The 21502-nt window shown below is 36.6% G+C and overlaps 1 protein-coding gene across 1 annotated transcript in view; it reads right to left on the reverse strand.

Moving 5' to 3' along the window:
• Positions 1-627: 627 nt before the first annotated feature.
• The window catches only part of LOC149544899 (uncharacterized), a 31510-nt gene continuing 10635 nt past the window's right edge, over positions 628-21502 (reverse strand). The window contains exons 2-4 of the mRNA XM_089795454.1: positions 1596-1664; positions 1364-1470; positions 628-1263 (exon numbers count right to left, since the gene is read on the reverse strand). Coding sequence (XP_089651580.1) covers positions 943-1263; positions 1364-1470; positions 1596-1664 — 497 coding nt within the window. The 3' untranslated portion in view covers positions 628-942. The remainder of the gene's footprint in view (positions 1264-1363; positions 1471-1595; positions 1665-21502) is intronic.

Consider the following 21502-nt stretch of genomic DNA (forward strand, 5'->3'; position numbering starts at 1 on the left):
TTTGAGTGGCCCTTCCATTTTTTAGCAGGGCTACTAGCCTTTGTACTTTTCTTTTTTCTTTTTTGATTGGTGAATGGCCAAAGCTTAGATTAATTATTGATATTTATTGTAATTAATTATTTTTATGTCCTAAGAAAATTTGAACCCAATACCTCCCACATAAGAGGCTGACAAGTTACCATTGTGTTGTAGGCTCTTGCCTAGCTACTAGCCTTTGTACTAATGTACTGTTTATTTATGTGTTTTTTTTACATCACCTGTTCTGTTTGAGTGTTGTAAATAAGCCATTTATGGCCTGTAAAAGCCAGCACCCCTGTTTTAGGATTGTCCCATTTGACACCTTCAAGCTGTTATGTAAGAATCAGCCCCCTTGTTAGGCTGCTGATTATAATTAAAAACATGTGTGAATAAATTATGTTGTCTATTTAAGGATTATTATATGTATTTATTTAAATATAGCAAATATCACTTTATGCTCTCCAATTTTAACACCTGGATCAGTAAGGTACAACTGACATCTTCGTAACTGTACTATTGAACTCACCCCAGGCGCTTCTAATGCATAATTTAAGACAAGTGTTTCACTAATTGTCACAATTCTAGAATTTCTAATGACTGGCTATTCAATGGTTGCCAACTAACTTCCATTTATTAAAAAAGATCTTAATTAGAAGTAATAATTATATTGACAGTTCCAGCAAAATGCCATCTATCACTCCTACCAACTCTGCCACCAAGTAAGAATTTCTATGTATACTTAGTAAAGAATGTCCTTAAACAACACAAGTCGCAGTCAATGGGAAAGCATAGTTCAATTTAAAAAATAATACAAGATTTAATGGCAGCATTCTGGTGCATGTATCCGTTCAAAGGATTGCAGGACCTCTGAATCTCGATTACACTGCAAGATTCCATCCTTAGCTGACCCCATACCAGTATAAGTTAGTATTTTTGTGCCCCGTCATTAGTAGATACTCTGCCATAAGAAGAGTTGGAGTCTTCAAAGTTATCATAGTTGCTAGATGCCCCACCAAAACTAGAGTTTGTGCCATAATTACAAGACGTGCCACCATATGAAGAGTTTGATCCTTGAAAATTGTCATAGCTTCTAGGAGCTGCATCAAAAGATTGGTTTTGACCTTGAGAACTCTCATAGCTTCTAGGTGCTCCACCAAAAGATTGGTTTGAACCTTGGGAATTGTCAAAAGTCCTTGGAGGTCTAGGTTTTGCATAGTCTGCAAATATTACCCAGCCATCTAGAAACTGCCACGAAAAAAATTATTGAGCTTTCCCTGATGCACAATTCAATTAACAGCTTCATGATCTTAACAAGCATTTAATATTTTAACAAGTGACTACATACCTTGCCATCCATACCCTCCTTTCCCTTGTCAGCTTCTTCCTGAGTAGCATATCTTACAAAGGCAAATCCTTTAGATACTCCAGACATTCTGTCAGTTACCACCCTAGCTGAAACAAATAAACAGAAGCAGTAGACACACCTATCAAGTTGAAATAATGACTACACTATCACATACATAAAAACAACAGAAGTGCATTACACTAGTTCATAACGTTATTTTAAACAAACATACCTTCTAGGACTCGACCAAATTTTTCAAAAGCTGCTCTCAAACCATCATCAGTAGTGCGCTTAGAGAGCCCTGCAATTATGTGCATGTCAATGATTTGCCACTCCCATAAAATTTTGAAATTTCAAAACCCTGGCCTTATGCCCCATAATGATTACTTTGATAAACAGATCCCCCTTTACATCTGCCTTCCCAACAAGAAATTACTAAAGATACTTGACTGCATGAGTTTCTGGCCAAGTACATTTAACAACAGCTAGCAGATTTCGATGGCATAAAGCAGCTTTATAAGCCTATGTCTGTATACCAGCAAATATGAGAAATCCTGTCTAGAAGATGAAATTGTAACTTGAATAAAGTTTAAACCAAAAAGTGAAGTGATAATTCAGTCAAGACAATCACTCCACCACGTACATTATAATGAAGAACTATGATGTTTCTATCTCTTGAAAGTTGTACTTTTAGATTGTTTATCTATTTATACGAGGGTGTATCATCAACTGTTAATGAGTAGATCAATTGCTTAGTTTAAGGCACTTAGAGATCATCATCATGAAAATGGTAAACCAATGATGATTGTCACAAGTTGGGCCCTCATTTATATTTGTCCTCTCAATAAGAATTTAGAAATAACGAACATTACATAGGAATACTGAGAGTCCAGTGTCGAGGAAATCAGATAACATTAGGATCCCACAGTCCACTAGATGGTCTTATAGTTTGACTAAACACAACCTGATACAATTAGCCTGTTAAACAGCTATTAATTCTAGGCAGACATTATTACCAAAAGCTATGCAAGCTGTACTTTCAGTTTGTGAATTCATTTCAACACATAATATAAGAGAAACAATTGATCAATTTAAGGACATTGTATAAAATAGAGATAAGCTATGTTTGATTTGTATTCCTTATGTTACTATGTAGGAATATCGTAGCTCCAAATAAATTTTAAAGCTCTAGATGTGATTATTTTCATTAAGGATGCTTGTAACTCCAAGTAACTTTTAAAACTCTGGATGTGATTCTTTTCATTAAGAATGCTTCCACAAAGGTGGCAGGGCGGACAGAGAGAGACATATGGATAACTTATGTAGTGTGACTGAAATGTCCCCTTCGTAGTGATGCTCAAGAGAGGAAACATTTAGCCTTTTCCATTTCACGAGGCTAGAAAATTAATTAAGTACTAAGGGAATGAGGGATAATTAGACATTAACCCAAAAATCTGAAGTTATTTGCAATATATTGAATTATTCATTATGTTTAATGTTGGTGCCACACTTAAGCACTTAACATTATTACACCTAGTAAGTGCCATGGTGGAGATTTAATTAATATAAAGTGAGTATTAATTTATGCCCAAGTCTAAAGCCCAGAACTAAAGACGGGGTTCGAATGCTTTTTGGTTAGAGAATTTATAAGAGACTGAACTGGAGTTTGAGGATCATTCATTACGATATTATGTTTGATTTTTATTTTATTTCTGCCTTTTCTTTCCCAAGAAATTGCGAGGGTATATCGCAGCTTAAATTGAAATCTCAATCTGCTGTTAACAATCTATCAGCAAAGGTACCACAATGCATGCACCCAATTTATCATTGCTAAACAAATGATAAACAAACAATGGGATTCATTTTAATGGTGGTATGGTCTGGTATGTAAGAACGTTTTGTTTACATTCTTTGTAAAACCTCCAATCACTGCAATCAGTAATAGATGGTGAATTCCAATAGACATTCAAAGTTGTTTAATGTAAGTGGGTTCCAAACAAATAAAGAAGAATTCCATAACATTTGCATAGGGTTCAAATTTCCTGTAACTTTGAAAATCTTCATAATGAATTTTGTGACAAATCTTTAGAAATCTTTGTATTTCTCATAAGAGCTGCTAGTTAGGATATTTCAGTGGTATCAGAGCACAGTGACCCTACCAGCCCGTGAGGGTTCCAGTTGCATGTCAATCACAGATTTTTAGTTGCATGTCAGGATTTTCTGTTGCATATCCAAGTATATGGTTCCATGTTGCTTCCAATCACTTGCATGTCAAATTGAATCAGTCCTATGTATTCTAGCGGGACAGGATCATATAGATACTTCACTAGAAGTAGAGCCAAGAAGCATCTAAAGAAGAGAATCCCTGGTTTGATCAAGGCCATATGGCGGAACAGAGAAATGATGGGGGTAATGGTCAAGAGAACCTTCACGATATTATGGCAAAAATGGCACGATAACAACAATTGATGCAAGTGTTTATGCAATATCGGCAAAGACTTCTTGCTTTATTTGAAAATTTAAGGGTGCAACAGCCACATGCACACAGTCAGGATGGAGATAGAAGTGACGTTGGGAATGAACATTGTTGTAGTTGATGAAAGATCAACCTCCCAGCTCCCAAGAATCACCTGCATGCAAGCACCTGTCAGAGAAAGAGAGAAGCAAAAACTATTGATGCTGGAATTCATAGATCCACAAAAGATGAAACATTCCTGATGTCCAAAAAAAAATTACAAATTGTATTGAATGAATCAATGAATGTTACAAAGAGAGATCAATCCTTAAAAAAGATCAAAACCCTGAAGGATCTAACCTAGGTTGCATGATAATAATTAATAAAAATAATTAATTATTATATGTCTAAAGTTTAGCTTAACCAAACTAGAGATAATAAGCGACTTAATAATTAAATCAAAATTATTTAATTAATAAGGAAATACTTTATTACTCTAACAACCCCCCTTAAAATAAACTTAGGGAGTAGCTAAAAACCTAGAAATTACTACTGAAAGTAAATTTGGGTCCTGGCAACAAGGCCTGATGAGGTAGGTATCACAACCAAATCTTTGTAAAAAATAAAAAATAAATAAAACCACATGGGAAAAACCCTACTCCAAAAAGAGATGAAAAAAATGTCCCAAAAGATAGGAACAAAGGGATGACCATGAAGAACACCACTAAAGCATTAAGTTCCAAACATTGTCAAATGTTAATCTGAAGAACCTCCACTGAATAGAACATGACTAGATACAGAAGATTAAGTCTGAAGAGCTGATCAATCGAATATAAAAATATCTTCATGAGCTCCAAAAAAAGGGAAAAAAGAGTATCCATATGGTAAATGATCCATCTCACCGATATGCATAGGTGTCCAGCCACTACAATCACCTAGTGCATAGGATCAAATACTAAATACATAACTCACTCCATTGAACCAAGAATGCAAGAGAGCCAACATAACCCCCCTATAATGCTGAGATGTAAGACAGGAACACTGAAATTGAATTCAATATCTCCTATACAAAGAACAAGAGTGAAAGAAGTACAGACACCTATAATGGCACGTGTTATCGACACATCATGAGGCTAATGTCGTAGAAGGAACACTCACTTAACAAAGGTAGATGGTGAATATGGCCAACATGAAACCCCCCAAGGCGCTTTATAATGTAGTGCATGTACAACAAGACACAAAGATGTACAAGATCCCAAATGGCAACAGAGAGGCACTTCATATCTGTGCATTTGCATAAAAATGCTTAATAAAGATGTCAACAAAGATCAAAACAGACATAAGGTTGATACAATAAATAGTACAACCTATGATGAATCATCTGAAGCAATGAAATCGATCCCTCGACCTGAAACAACCAAGATATCCACCAGAATGCAAAAATGCAAAAAATTGAATAGAATGTACTTAAACATAATATGGAAAAATAATTAGCATCAATGGAAATACTACAATTAGACTTTTTCAACATTATAAATTTTTCGAAAAATGAAGTTTGAATACTCAAGATCCCCTGAAGTGCAAAATAGAACCCCTAACTTTGACTACATAAACAAGAAACCACATAGCATCAAAAGACCAAATACCCTGCAACATCACGACCGACTCAGAAAGAGCTTAGAGATGATGACGTTGTCACTAACACAAATATTGTTGTTAGATCTGATGCAGGCACTGTGCCAGCGCTAACGTACGTACCTCTCATGAAGAGAACGAGGGCATGAAAATCTAAAGATCTAATACCATATTGTAGTTGATGAAAGATCAACCCCATAGCTCCCAAGAATCACCTGCATGAAAACGTTGGTCACAGAAAGAGAGAAGCAAAAGCTATGGAGGTTGGAATTCACAAATCCACAGAAGATGAAACATTCTTGATGTGCAAAAAAAGAATTGCAAATTGTATTGAATGAATCAATGAATGTTACAAAAAGAGATCAATCCTCATAAAAGGAGATGAAAGTCCTAAAAGGATCTAACCTAGGTTGCATGATAATAATTAATAAAAGAATTAATTATTATATGCCTAAAGTTTAGCTTAAGGCAAACTAGAGATAATAAGTGACTTGATAATTAAATCAAATACTCTAACAAACACCATATTAGGACAGCCTCTAACAATGTTAGGACAGCAAACACCACATCTGATCAACCTCTTAGACCGCCTTTCTTGCCAAGCTCCATAGTAAAGAAGAAGAGACACCAATCGCAGATGAGATTATGGTGGCACGAGACAAATGTATGCAACTACCAACAGATGTAAGGCAGTTCATGAATTTAAATCAGTTCATGAACCAGCTTAAAGACAAAGCCACAAATCATCTAGAAAGGCAATACCGAAGGCCTAGAGGGCTAGTTAGGCAGGGCACATAACCTATGGGGAATAGGGATGCTTTAAATAAAATTTCTATACCAACCTAAGATATATCAGCAAGGTCATGGGTTCATAAGTTAGATACATTCTTGGCACTTTAGCCCATGGAAAAGGCAATACAATTTGTTATCATGCACCTCGAGGGGGTAGCATATGATTGGTGGCACTATGGATTTGTCTCCCAAGGCCATGCCATGGTAGATTTCTACGAGAAATTTGCTAAAAGGTTGGTTACTCCCTTTGAACGAAAAGATATAGAAGTGTGTTCTAGGAATTGGCCCAACTTAAGCAGGTACGTCATGCGGAGGCTTACATTAATGAGTTCAAAAGAAACGTAATATTTCCTAATATGCCACAAAAAGGAGAAGCGATGCATTTTGCAGAAGGATTGAGTCACAGACTAAATGGATTGGCCAAGGCACATAGGCCTAATACCTTGAATGATGTCATTGGGTAGCTCTTGATCTTGAAGTCACAACTTCTCAGCCACACAAGAACTTCAGGAATCAGAAATCAGATGATGAATCAGATATGAAGGCTCCTAATCAGCCCAAGGTCACATTTCCTAAGTTAGGAAACAAGTCAAGAAATGAATCAAGAAGGAAGAATCTTTGTTTTCATTGCAACGAACCCTTGGAACCAGACATAGGCGTCTTGGTAAAGGTAAGAGATATCTTATTGAGGCAATTTCTGATGCAGACAGCAATGAGGATAGTGAGCATGATGATAAGGTACTAGGTACCCTTGTATCCCTATCCGGTAGTTCCAAAAATCATCTTTTCATATGGTGGACAGTGGTGTTACACATAACTTTATTGACGAGGACTTTGTAGTCGAGGAAGGACTATAAGTGAAGGACTTTCCAGAATTCAGCACTATGTTGGCAGATGGATCCAAAATCATTTGCAAAAGGAAAATATCAAGAATGGGCATACAATTAGATAATTCTACATGTGATGTTGAGTAATATGTGGTTCATATTAGTCGACCTGAAGAAGTATTGGGAATACCATGGTTGAAGTCTCTTGGAAGACACATCCAAGATTTCAACAACATGGAGCTTAAATTTTCTCATGGAGGTATATGAATTGTGTTGAAGGCCACCAAATATGATAATTCAAAGGTTGTGGCAACCAAGTGTATGCAAGCTTACCTTTTGATGATGAAAATACAATTTGGAGGCATTGGGATAAATCAGATTATCCCAAGCATAGATGGAAAACTCATAACTGAGTCACCGAGTTTTCCAGCTCAACGAGTTTCTCTGAGAAAAACTCGCAAGTTGGGGGCGTCGAGTTTTTGATTAAAAACTAAAAACTTGGCAAGTCATTGAAAAACACTCATCCATGCAGCAAAATCAGAGGTTAAACACCCAAAAATGCCATCTTTTTATACTTGTTTGCATTTGCAGCATTGCGCAGGTGTGGAGCGTTGTTTCAGTATCTAAAGTGAAGAAAACGTCATTTTTGAAGCTTTTTTCTTATATGTAGGAGGATTTAGTCAATTTTTTAACTCAGACAAGAGATTTATACAAATATAACATATAAGTTTATATTTTAAGTTATATTTGTATAAATACTATCAAGATGTTTGAGATAGGTTTCAGCTTCATAGGAGTTAAATTGCAGATTCTAGATTTCGGGGGTTTTCAAAAAATTTCCAGACTACACAAAATTTCAGGATTCAACATGCCTTCAACAATGTTATCTCCCACAACTTGTCCTAGCTATTTGAGATCAAACTGAAGCTGGAACAAGGATTTTCTAATGAATCTAACTCATTTTCTCACAAACCACTTGATTTCAATTCTATATTCCTAAGTCTTCACAGACTTATAGCTCAACCACTTGCTCACACCCAAGACAAGCATTACTTTCCAGCAAGCCAAAATTGCTCAAACTCACTCTTGGACTATTTTGGTATGATGCATTTTCTTCTAGTTTTATAGAAACTATTTACTATGATGTATTTACTTCTAGTTTTATAGAAACTATTTACTATTTTGCTTCCAATCGTCAAGATTCTGCATGACAATGCGATTTTGTACCCAGTTTGCATATATATATAAACTCTGCTTGTTGCTTTTGTGTTCTCATCAATTAACACATTATATGCATCTTCTTATTGAATTTCACGAAAAACATGTATTTTTAATTAAATTTAAGTTGTTTTTTAGGTTCCCGAGTTTTCAGCAAAGTTTTTCTATTGGGCTCATCGAGTTTTTGCCAGGTGAGAGTTGTCCATCTATGATCCCAATCATGATGACAGTAATGTATCTCCTTATACTCGTGATATGGCAGCTTTGGCACATGATATTACCTCATAATTATCAATGGGATCAATAGAGGTATAAATTTGGTCAATTAATTGGCAGCCAACGAACTGCACCTTCATTTAATATCTGATTTTTGGGATATGCATTTAGGATCATATATGGTGTTGTTCTTAATGAAGAAGGGTCAGTAAATGTTGTTATTAGCTTGCAGCTAGGTCCTGATACTTGGAGTCATGGTTTATTCTTACGGACTACAGATGCTTAGCCTAAATTGGATACCTTGATGAGCTACTACGTCTGGCCCCTATACAATGGGTTTCATATTGTGGTACAGGATCCAGGTGTTGATTTGTTTAATGCATTGTCATGCATGCACCCTACTGAGTTGCTTCATGATTTGTGGTGTTTAGAAAAGTATATCAGAAAGGGTGGCAGATAGTTATGCAATTGCCAGAGGACCAGCAATCCATGAAAGGGAGGTTGTAATGTTCCCTTTGTTGGGATGGTTAACAGAGAGGAAATATTTAGCCTGTTCCATTCCTTGAAGCTAGAAAATTAATTAAATGGTAAGGGAATGAGGGAATAGTTACATATTAAACCAAAAAGCTAATGTTATTTGCAATATATTCTATGCTCCACGGGGACGCGTCCCCTGCCTCTGTACCCTAGTACCCGTACCGGGTACGAAACGGGGACGCGGGTACGGATTTTGGCCGTACCCTGCGACGTCCCTTTTTTGAAAAATTCAGAAACGTCCCCGAAACGGCCAATTTTTTTGGGCAGGAAACTTGGGGACGGCCAGCAGTATCGGGGACAGTTTTGCCGTCCCCTATCCGTCCCCGAAACTGCTGGCCGTCCCCTTTTTTCCAGTCAATCTGGTAAAGGCAAACCATCCCCAAAAAAACATTTTTTCCTAATTTTTGTTGTTCGTGTGGCCCCTAGTCATCTTAAAGACATAATAACAATATGCAACCCATATTTGGTCCATTAAAACACTAACTCTTCTACTCATTTTTCGATTTAACATACTTGCTAAGAGGAAGGAAAAAAACATAAGAGCAGTAGCAGCAATGAGCAAAGATTGTGTTTAGTGAGGCAAGACTACGTTCGGTATTTACTATTTACTAACAATTTTAGTTGGACTTCTCTTTATTTCATTCTGATTTCAGCATGATACTTGAAGCCTTTAGGCATTTTAATTTTTGCTATATATGTATGTGATATTGTTATAATGGAAGCACTTAGTATTTGCCATTTGATAATATTCCATGTATTTATCTTCTAAAATGTCTATGGTGAATGGTTTATCAATGTTATGATATACATATTTGAATTTTGTCTCTATATTAAAAAAAATCCCCTATGTTTTTAATCGCCGTCCCCTGATGTCCCGTCCCCTAAATTTTGGCTTCGACCCGTACCCGTACCGGAAACACGTCCCCGTCCCCTAAAACGTCCCCGTCCCGGAAACTCCGTGGAACATAGAATATATTTAATTATTCATTATGTTTAATGTTGGGGCCACCCTTAAGTTATAAATTAAGTGCCAAAGCGGAGGTTTAATTAATATAAAGTGAGTATTAATTTATGCCTAAGTCTAAAGACCAGAAATAAAAAAGAGGTTCAAATGCTTTTTGGTTGAAGAATTTCATAAGAGAATCAATTGGGGTATTAGGCTCATTCATGATGCTATTATCAATTATGTTTGATTTTATTTTATCCCTGCAAGTTCCTTTCCCAAGAAACTTTCTCAAGATAAAAGCCCTGGAGATTCCATGCTTGGACACAACCCCAAGCCTTAGCAAGTGTTTTTTCCATTTAATCATAGCTTACAAAGGAGGCTGCAGCACTGTTTGTGACACATAATCTTGAGCCAAAATCAGAACGTTCAGCTTCAGAATATCAAGGTATCATTCAGTCATCAAATTATGAGGGTAAATCGCAGCTCGTATTGAAATCTCAATCTTCTTTTAACAGTCTATCAGCAAAGGTACCACAATGCATGCACCTGGTTTATCATTGCTAAACAATTAATAAAGAAGCAATGGATTCATTTTAATGGTGGTGTGATCTGGTATGTAAGAGCTTTTTTTTTATATTCTTTGTGAAAACCCTAATTGCGGCAATCAGTAATAAATAGTGATTTCTATTAGACATTCAAGGTTGTTTAATATAAGTGAGTTCCAGGCAAATAAAGGGAAGTTTCATAATATTTGCATTGAGGTTCGAATTTCCTTTAACTTGTGATTTTTGTATAAATCTTTAAAAATCTTTGTATCTCTCATAAGAGCTGGCTGCTAGTTAGGAACTTAGGATCACATACACTGGATGGTTTGTTCATCAAGGGAAGAGATTAAATGCTCTAAGTCATGAAGATCTATTACAACATAATCCAAAATACCACAAACATACTCAAAAAGCATCCCAGATATGATGGTAAATTTGAAATTTGCTGACCACTTAAATCCATGCACGCTGCCCATTGGCCATTGGTATAGTTTTTAAAGCTAATCACATGGATTATCAGTATACATTATAAGATTGCTAATAGTATTTAATTAATGGCCATTTAGAATTTAGTTCTTATTAGGTAGTTTCTATTTTTTAATTAGTCTTTCAGAAAGTTTTAGTTTTTGCACTCAATTGTTTTCTTCACAAGGAGACTAAGTCTCCATTTTGTAATGGCTCGTTTCTTAGTTACCAGAGTCTGCACCCTGGCCCCACTTCTGGATTCAGATAGGTTTGGATGCAGATCCTGGTGTATGGTGTGCACAAATGCTCACAGGGAGCATTATTTCTCCATGTGGGGGCATCCAGATGCACAATACTACTCATTGCACATCCGGAAGCTCCTATAGGAAGAAATCACGCTCCCTGTTAGCATCCATGAGCACCTGGGGGCATCCGGATGCATCCAGACACCCAGTGCACATTTCTGACGTAGAAATTTCAATACATTAAATTTTACATTGGTTCCCCTAGCATTTTCATCTAGGGCTTTCTTAGCTATTGATGTTAAGAGAAAGTTACTCAAGACTGTTGACTTAGTAGAGTGAGCAATTAGAATGCATTGAAATGGGGTGATCAATGACTATTTTTTTCCAAAAACACATGGCTAAATCCTATCAATCATAGTGGAATGGTAAACTAAGCAATCCAACACTTTTGCAATCTATGGATCTACTATGAACATTGTTTAATAAGCTTAAGTTGTAGCACGTTAAAGTGGCACTTACGAAGGTCATTGGATGGACATCTAGCATTTCATGATTAGTTTTTATGGGCCAAAAGACAACTACATGGGACTCCCATAAAGACTTAATCCTAAAGGAGTCAAAGTGACAATGCCCTGTAGAGTCTAGTGGCATTGCAGGTTATATCTATGTGCAAGTTTGATAGATATTTTGAAGCTAACGTGGGCCATGGTTATCTATAGCAATGTCACAATCTTGTTCACTGCAGTATATTGATAACTCAAACCATCAAGCATCTTTGTGATCCACAAATATACCAAATTGACCATTGATTGCAATTGAGTATTAGGGAACTGATGTAATATTTGAATGTTGATATTATTGGATCATGTCACATCCCTATTTTTGCTTAATTATAAAATATTTTTTATAACCATTGAGACTTCATGTGAAGTGACTTGATTTGATTAAATTAGTTAACCGTTATGGTTCATGTGAAATAGAAGTGTTGGTTATTTGTTATAAATTCATGGGGACTTGGAATAATGGTTAATCGTTATGTTGTTATATGAATTGGAAATGAATAGCTAATATGAAAACTTGTTATATTAATTTTGATTTTATTTAATGACAAGAAATTTGTTAGTACCATGGTAAAGTCCTCTTGCAAGGATGCAACGAAGGGGAGAAGCATTGCCTTTAAAGGAAAGGATATGAAGGCACCACCTACCATTGAGTTAACAGGGATGGGTCGTAAACCACCTTGATCAAGGGAAAAACCAAACTAGGCAAGCAAGGGGATACCAAGTGATCACTGGGAGCTAAATTGGCCTACGCATTTAATAAGATAATAATATAATTAAATGGAACAAATTGTTACTTGTATATGTATATATATATATATATGAACTTAGAGCTTCCTGTGATAACTGACATGTCTTAACATTACGATACTATGGTACCTATACATACTTGTACATGTGTGTGTGTGTGTGTGCATATATGTAAATTCAAATGAGACATACATGAATGTATACGCCCACTTAAAGTAAGACATATATCCAAGATATGTATGCTTAGAATATCATGTAAATATATATATATATATATATACCTGTGTACATGCATATACAAGTATAGATAGATATAGGAGGTATCCTTATATTAAGGCCTGGAGGGTAAAGTTATTATTTCCAACCTTTGGTTATGTTTTAATAATATTATTTCATGTCATCAATCCTCTTCATTTTTCCTATGGCCTATTTGATATTTTCTTTCTTTTGAAAGACACCTGTGCTACCGGCCTAAACATAACTCATGATGTTGCAACCTTTCTTATCTTGCTCGTAACCGAGCATGCTTGCGAGAACAAGAAGACAATCTATTTTATGTGATTCATTGTATATCAGTGGGGGTGTTCACATATGCTAGCTTTTTGGCAAATTATTTTACCATCTACAGACTTCATTCAGAGTCTCGTGCTCCATATTTGCAATTAGCATTTTCATATTTAATCGGTTGCGAATTCACACATACAATGTCATGCACCATATTTGCAATAGCATTTTTTCATATTACATAAGATCTCTGCTGCAAACTGCACATTCACTGATATTTTCTTTCTTTTGAAATAGACACGTGCTATCGGCCTTTTTAGAGGTTCTTGAATGTAACTCATGATGTTGCCACCTTTCTTATCTTGCAGGTAACCAACCATGTTCGTGAGAACAAGAAGACAATCTCTTTTATGTGATTATTTGTATATCAATGGGGGCGTTCACATATGCTAGCTTTTTGGTAAATTATTTTACCATCTGCAGACTTCATTCATAGTCTCGTGCTCCATATTTGCAATTAGCATTTTCATATTACTCGGTTGTGAATTCACACATACAGTGTCATGCACCATATTTGCAACAGCATTTTTTCGTATTACATAAGCTCTCTGCTGCAAACTGCACATTCAATGTTCCACATTGGTATAAGCATTTCTTATCTCATTGCCTCTCTTCTGAGATTGCATCTACAATGTCGTGGGTTCGCACCAATGATTTCTTACCTAATCAGCTTGCTCCTCAACCACAACTTATTTGCACCAAGGTTTGCTAGAATCTACAAGCAAGGAGCCATACTAGGCAAGTTTTAATTAGCACTTGAGGGTGATAATACCTCTATCAAGTCGTGCATTCTTTCTAAATTTTTTCTTGCCATTTTTGTTATATTAAAAGGCTCTAAAAACTCTAGATTAGAATTCTGAAAGGAACATTGATATTATAGATAGAGCCAAATGGATTAGCTCCAATTTGAATGCCTTGTTTGCATAAATTATTTGCATAAAACATGCATAAGGATCGAAGTTATCTATTGCATTCTATTATGATATTTTTTTACAGAACTTAAGTTAAAATTGGAAGGATCTCCAACCCCATGCAATACTTAGAAAGGGGCATCTTCAATATGCCTCTAAGATAAGAGAAGGCACTCTCAGTGAGTCAAGGAAATTGGTAAGGAAATAACATGAATCATTATGTAAATATCTGTCGTAAACCCAGGCTAGGCAGAAAGTAATTGACTGTGATAAAGAGTGATTGTTCAAGGATGTAGACAACCGTATTGAGAGTTATCAAGGATGACCAGCAAGATCGAGACGAAGAGAATGGGCTGATAGTAAATGAACAATGAGTTATAATTGCAAAATAAGAGGAAGTAATCAGAAATAAAATAAACAGTTAATGAACTTAAACAAATGTTATAGAGTGAGTCAGCCCATGGTGATCAAGTGGTGCAAATCTTGTTATCAAGTCGAGCTGTGGGTGGTCGGGCATGTAGTGTCCATTTATTTCCCTGGCCAGGGTAGGTTTAGTGGCATGCTTGCTGCTGTGATCACTAGAGATCAGGGTTGCTAGCAATTGGATAGATGGGTTGATGGGTAAAGGTCAAGGTTGTTAGCAGTTGGATAGAGGTCATGTAGTGTCCATAGCCTAGCTGGCTGCCTAGCGGACACTCTTAACACCAAGACGCTCAGTGGGAGGACAGGGTGTCCCATGCCTAATCGTAGGTGGGGAGGGCCATTGTGTGGGGATACGTAAGGGTCTATGGTTGGGAGGTTAAGCCCCTGACAATCCTTCTCCTCTCCACCAGATGCCAAGACTTGCACAAGATAGAGATATGGTCTACATTCAAATTATCTTCTTTTTAACGAGTACTTTACTTTTATGTATTTCAGTTGAATATATGTTAGTTGGTTAATGTTGTTAAATCAGTTACTCCCTTTCAATGGACTGGGATTCAGTTAATTTGTTATAACTGTTGATCCGTTTCATTATTTCATTTGAATACATAGAGTAGTCGTTATAACTGTTTTCGTATGAATATGAAAGATATTGCTTATTTGTTTATAAGTTTATAACTAATTGTTTATTTAGGAATGGGAAAAATTAGTATGTTACAGAACAATTGTTGCACATGAGAAGATTAAAATGATCTGCATTTCAATGACAACAGATTTACTGGAGAATAGATCTTGAAGTTGGTTGAGAATAGGATTCAAATTAGTTACCCAGGATTGTAGTCTTTTGAAAATCTATAGCGGAAAGCAAATGACTGTTAAGCAATTGAGACAGGGCGGAATTGGTCAATGACAACAATATCAGACTAGCACAGAGGAGCAGCAAACATTATCATCAAACGGTGGCTGCAAGGAAGTTTGAGGCTGACAACATCTACTCTAGTTAGAGACTTGAAGCCACTGAAACAGCAGAGTGTAGAGGTTTTCATGCTGAAGATGTAAGTGATGACAAAGATGAACAGGTTGATGTAGCAAAAGAAGAAAGCCAACCTCTGCTCAATCAGGGAGAAGAAAGGCTTATTCGGGCCATAACTAGAGTAAATATCTGACCTTGTTTTCGCCCTCCAAGCTATAACAGTAACTTAAATCCGGATGGATTGCTGGATTGGGTCTTCAAGATGGAGAAGTACTTCACTTTTGAATACACAGGAGACAATAGAAAAGTGAAGTATGCTTGTAAAAGTTTGAAAGGCTGTGATTCCCTTTGGCTGGATCATTTGCAGGCAAACAGACAAAGAAGGAAAAAAAAAGGATTGAATAATGAGATAGAATGGTAACAAAATTAAAGGCAATTTTTTTGTCATCACGCTATCCCAGAAGTTTATTTCCAAAATTGCAAAATGTGAAGCAAAGAGAGACAAGTGTCAAAGAATACGCAGAGGAATTTTACTGAGGATTTGAGAAGGACATGCTAATTATGATGTAGAACAGCTATCCAGTTATTTGAATGGTTTGCATGTGTCAGTTAAAGATGAAATAAATTTACTTGGACTGCATGATGTAGAAGAGGCCTATCCTACCAAACCAGACAAAGTTGGTACCTCTCAAATGAGTTCCTACACACAGGAAGTGGGAGGTAGAGAAAAATTTCTAGGAAGATGTGAATCCTTCAGCACACGAGGAAATTTAGGGAGAGGAAGAGATGGAGGATTCACCTGTACATGCTACCAACGTGGAGAATCTGGCTATAGAGCTTTTGAATGTCCATAGATAAAGAAAAATAGTACCAAGAAAAGGGAGGCCAAGGGCATTTAGCTCAAGCTGAGGATGAAATACTAGAAGCTTCAAAGCATGGAGATGATCCAGACTATGGATGTTAAGACAGATTTTGTTAAATCCAGAGAAGGTGGAATTCAAATCAGTTCAAAGAATAAATTTGTGTAGAACAAGATGCAAATCATCTGGCAAATGTTGCAAACAGATTGTGAATGGTAGCAGCAATGCTAACTTGTGAATGAATAAATGATAAATGAGTTGATGCTGTTAAAGCTAAAACACCTTGCCCATACAAAGCCTCGTGGTTGCAGGAGCATCAATTGGTGATAATAGAACAATGTTTAGTCAATTTCCAAATTAGCAATTATAAGGATGAAATATTATGTGATGTAATGCTGATGGATGCATGTCACATCTTGCTGGCATGCTGTGGTAATATGATAAGCAAGTTGTTTATGATGGAAAGAACAACACATACCACAGGAAGGATGGATAGTTATTTGTTTTAAACCCCATGAAGGATAAAGAAGATGCAGAATGTAGTTCGAGAGTGTATTTGGGTTAAGGGAAGAATTTCTTGAAGGACTTGAAGAAAGAGGGAGTCTGCTTTGCCTTTGTTTCCCAGCCAGCACAAAACATGATTACTAACAAGGAGGAAAAACTACCCTTATGGAGTGTCCCCTTCCTTGTGATGGTTAACAGAAAGGAAATATTTATCCTTTTCCATAACCTGAGGCTAGAAAATTAATTAAACAGTAAGGGAATAAGGGAATATTTAAATATTAGCCCAAAAAGATAAAGTTATTAAGAATCTATTTAATTATTCATTATGTTTAGTATTGGGGATACACTTAAGTTATAACTTTAAGTTACAACTTTATTACGCCTAGTAAGTACCATGGTGAAGATATAATTAATATAAAGTGGGTATTAATTGATGCCCAAGTCTAGAGCCCAGAAATAAAGAAGGGGTTCAAAGGCTTTATAACGGGATCAACTGGGAGGCTCATTCAATATGCTATTATGTTTGAATTTTATTTTATCTCTGAAAGTTTCTTTCCCAATAAACCTTTTCAGGACACAAGCCCTGGAGATTCCACGCTTGGATAGAACCCCAAGCCTTAGCAAGTGCTTTTTCATTTGATCACAGGTTCTAGAGAAGGCCGCAGCAGTGTTTGTGACAGATTGTAATTCAATCTTGAGCAAAAAAATCAGAACAATCAGCTTCAGAATATTAAAGTACCACTTAAGCATCAAACTACAAGGGTAAATCACAGCTTATATTGAAATCACAATTTGCTGTTAACAGTCTATCAGCAAAGGCACCACAATGGATGCACCCAATCTATCATAGCTAAACAATTGATAAAGAAACAATGGAATTCATTTTAATGATGATGTGATCTGGTATGTGTTGGTAAACAGATTGTTCACTTCAGTTAACTCTTCAAATGTCCAATATTCCTGAACAATAACTGATTACAACAGTTGGGAAATCGAAGTTAAACTACTAACTTCCCTCTGAATTTAAAGGTACAGCTCCCTTATAGTTACGATTTGCAATGAATTTGTTTGATTCTATTCCTAAGATGGGGTTTGTTTTTGACCAGTGAACAGGAGAGGTAAACCAAGTTAGGCCTAAACAGGAACTAACTCAGGCAAAGATTTGGGTCTTGATGCTAACCAGATTTGTAAAATCACACATCCTATGAACCCACAGAATTTGATGATGTAGTAATAAATTCTATATATGAGTTAGCTAATTAACAGAATGCTTCTAACTCAAAGACATAAGAGTCTAACTTAAACAACAACGCAAAACATAATCTCTTTCAATCTTCAACAACACAACTATTATTTTCAGTTTGCTGCATTGAACAGGGGAACAAAGCTCTGTTTATTCCTTAACTCAATTCAACTAAAAGAGATATCTAAAACTATCACAAAAACAATGGAACAGTAAATGATTCAACTTGTCTCTGCAACATGAAGCTTTTCACACCAAAAAATTAGCCGACCTTTCATTAATCTTTCAATTTGGTACATATAGGAGTCTGAGATGACCATTGCAAAAGGAAATCAACGGGTTTATCTCCTCAAAAATGACAAATGGCCAAAGGCCAATTATCAGTTACAAAATATAAAAAGCGGGATAAAGATCACTTCGCCTTCTTTCCATCCTTCAACTTTGCCTTGTAGGCCTTGGCAGCGACGATGATCAGAATAAGCTCCTCCTGTCGATGAACTTGAACGTTTGTGTACCTCAAAAGCCACTTTGAGTGTTCTTTAGCCAAGTCTCTAATTGCATCCAACCATTCTTGCTTTTCCTCCATCTATACGTGTATGCACCCGCTGAGCCGTTGGAGATCTAACACTCTATTCTGATGATTGATGGATTTCTCTGTTAAATTGTCCAAATAACTAGAGAAATTATTTTGCATAAGAGTGATTCCTACCACTCCTTTCCCTTAACCACTAGTTTAAGAGTCAGTGTATAATCCTTTCAACAACACATAATTTTTGTCTTGTTCGGCTTTAACTTTAATCTCTAGTCCTTCCGCGGAGGAGATCATTTCAGCTTTGAATTGCAAGCTCTGTTGCCATTCGAGTAAGGGCTCGTCTCGCTTCTGAAGGATCTTGGCTTCAACTACTTCCTTGGTCTTCATCTGTAAGATCATATCTAAGAGGGAGATACAATCTTCACTCTTTGCCCTCTCAGCTGACAAAGTAGCCCTGTTGGCTAAAATGTCATCCTTCTCCGTTTCGAGCCTCACCACTACATTGCCGAGTTGCTCTATGACTACAAATCCTTCGAACTGGAGTTTTCCACTCCATTCTCTACCAATTTGCCCAAAGAATTTGTCATCCTGCAATTGGGAGATGATAGCTTGGACATTTGTGGTTGTAGGAGCACTAGTAAGGGGAACTCTCGTAATACTTGCCAATGGAGAAATTAGCTGCCCAATGAGGTTGTTAAGTTCCTGGATTTCTGTCTTCATCCTGACTTTAGAGAGCTTGAGTCCTTCAAGTTCCTCCTCTCCTTTATTGCTTCATTCGTCAACTTCCAAAGGCCCACTTTGATGTCGTGCCTAACTTCACTGAGGTCTACAAACTGCAATGAGAAGTCCTCTGAAGTTAGGTCTTCAATTCTTCCCTCCTTGGTGGGCTTAGCAATCTCCATAGTTAAGTGCCCGGTATCAAGGTCCCGACCGAGAATTGACAGAGTCTTCAATTTCTTAGTTTTACTTGGTGTCGACCTAGACCGAGTAGCCAAGGATAGGGTACCTTTGTTTGGGGCTACTTCCTCTATCCTCCTCTTCTTTATGTCAAGCCACGATTCAATGCCAATTACTTTGGATGCAATTCCAAGTGTGTCCACACTGAACATCTTCCTTTTGGCTAGGGTCAGCATCTTCAATGCTGATGAGAAAGGATTCTTCGAGGCTTGTGAGATGAGTTTTGAAGATTCGACCCCTTTCTCTGCTTCTTTTGTTTTCTTCATTGCTTCATCAAATTCTACAGACTCACTCTCACTACTTCCTCCATCTTCGAGATCAACCACTTGTATTTGGGGGCTACTTGGTCAGAGTAGTGGAGTACTCATAGGTGGAATGGGGCTGCTGTTGGGTGAAAGAGTCGACGTTACTGCACCATCTTTTGCTTCTTCCGCCTTTTTCTTCTCGACCTCTGCTTTTGCTCCAATCACTGGTACAAAACCATCCTAACAAGTTTTACCAAGTGGGATGTTCTTGTCAGGAGGTTGATCACCTCCACCAACTAGTTGAGCAAGTCCTTGAGTAAGGGGAAGGGTCATGCCTAAAGCAGCACTATGAAAGGATGAAGTCGCAACTACATTTGGGGAGGGCTAGGCTGAAGTACTCTTACCTTTGCTTTTCTAAGCTGCAGTCCATTTGACCCATTTTCCAGTGCTCTTGTAGATTTTGGCCATCATTATGTCTAGGTCCTCCGTAGCATTCTAGAAAGGCTCCGAACTTATGGGGGTACTCCTTAGCTTGGTCAAATAAGTATTGATATACATATTTTAACCATCGTCCTTAATCCCACTTACATCTATGTTCACCTTGTACATTTTCACTTGGTCAACCGTCAATCTAGCAAAGGCTCAATCACAGCTCTCAAACTCATCTTTGCAATCGGCCCTGTTGGTTCCCAAAACCGCAGATTGGAATCCTACAAGCCTTGCCTGCTCGATGCTGGGATATCCAACTGGTTAAGGCCAACTTGACGAGATCGATCAATGTGATCCAAATCCCCTGCGCTTCCGACTCTACAAAACCAAGGTGGGTGTACCTAATCCTAGACAACAACCTCAAATCCAAGATGCTTAAAGCAGATTGATTAGAACACAAAGACAATAAAAGTTTTCCAAATGGCAAGAATTAGAGGAAAACTTTAAACTTGGGATTTATGAATTGAGAACAAAAGTAAATGATTGAAATAATGTTTTAAATAAAGAATAAGTATAGATTAATGCAACAGATGAATATATTAATTCCTCAAAGGCAAGAAATGAAACATTTGCCAGCATATGGATTATGAATCAAGAGCAAAAGACCAGTGTTTTATTAAATGGGCAATAGAGTCAATATTATTAGTTGAGACGTACAACTTTATAAAGTTTAATATATTTTAACTATAAACAAATTTAATAATTCAGACGCGACGAATCAATTATATAAACGCAATTTAAACTAGTCTAAAATGCACTTTAACTCTTGCGGAGACAAATTAGACATAAATACGGAAACAATAAAATATTTCACAATATCTATGTTTATTAAATTTAAAATGCAATAATGATCCAATCCACTTATCTGAATATTTAAAATATTTATAGAAAATAAATAAAAAACATTTTCAAAGGACACAACTTAATAATAATTTAAACTCCAATGCAAATAAAAATAAATACACTTACAGATTGTGCCAGAAATAAAAATTACACATAGAGACGCTCCTTACAGATGATCCATCTACTGCAAATTTATCCGGACCACATAAAATTTACTCGATAACTCAAATCCACGGGCTTAGTTCAAAAGTTTATTTCTGCGCCCATTGAAAAATATAATACATTACAGAGCATAGGATAAGTAAAATTTTAAAAAATAAGAATGAATTGTCTCTTTTGATTTATGCATCTCATATTTATAAGGTTTGAGAAGTGCCGGTTACGGTACCAACCATCGTATCCTT

Source organism: Cupressus sempervirens, chromosome 8 (assembly GCF_028749045.1).
Source record: "Cupressus sempervirens isolate cs-2001-9-10 chromosome 8, ASM2874904v1, whole genome shotgun sequence".
In the NCBI taxonomy this organism is placed as follows: domain Eukaryota; kingdom Viridiplantae; phylum Streptophyta; class Pinopsida; order Cupressales; family Cupressaceae; genus Cupressus; species Cupressus sempervirens.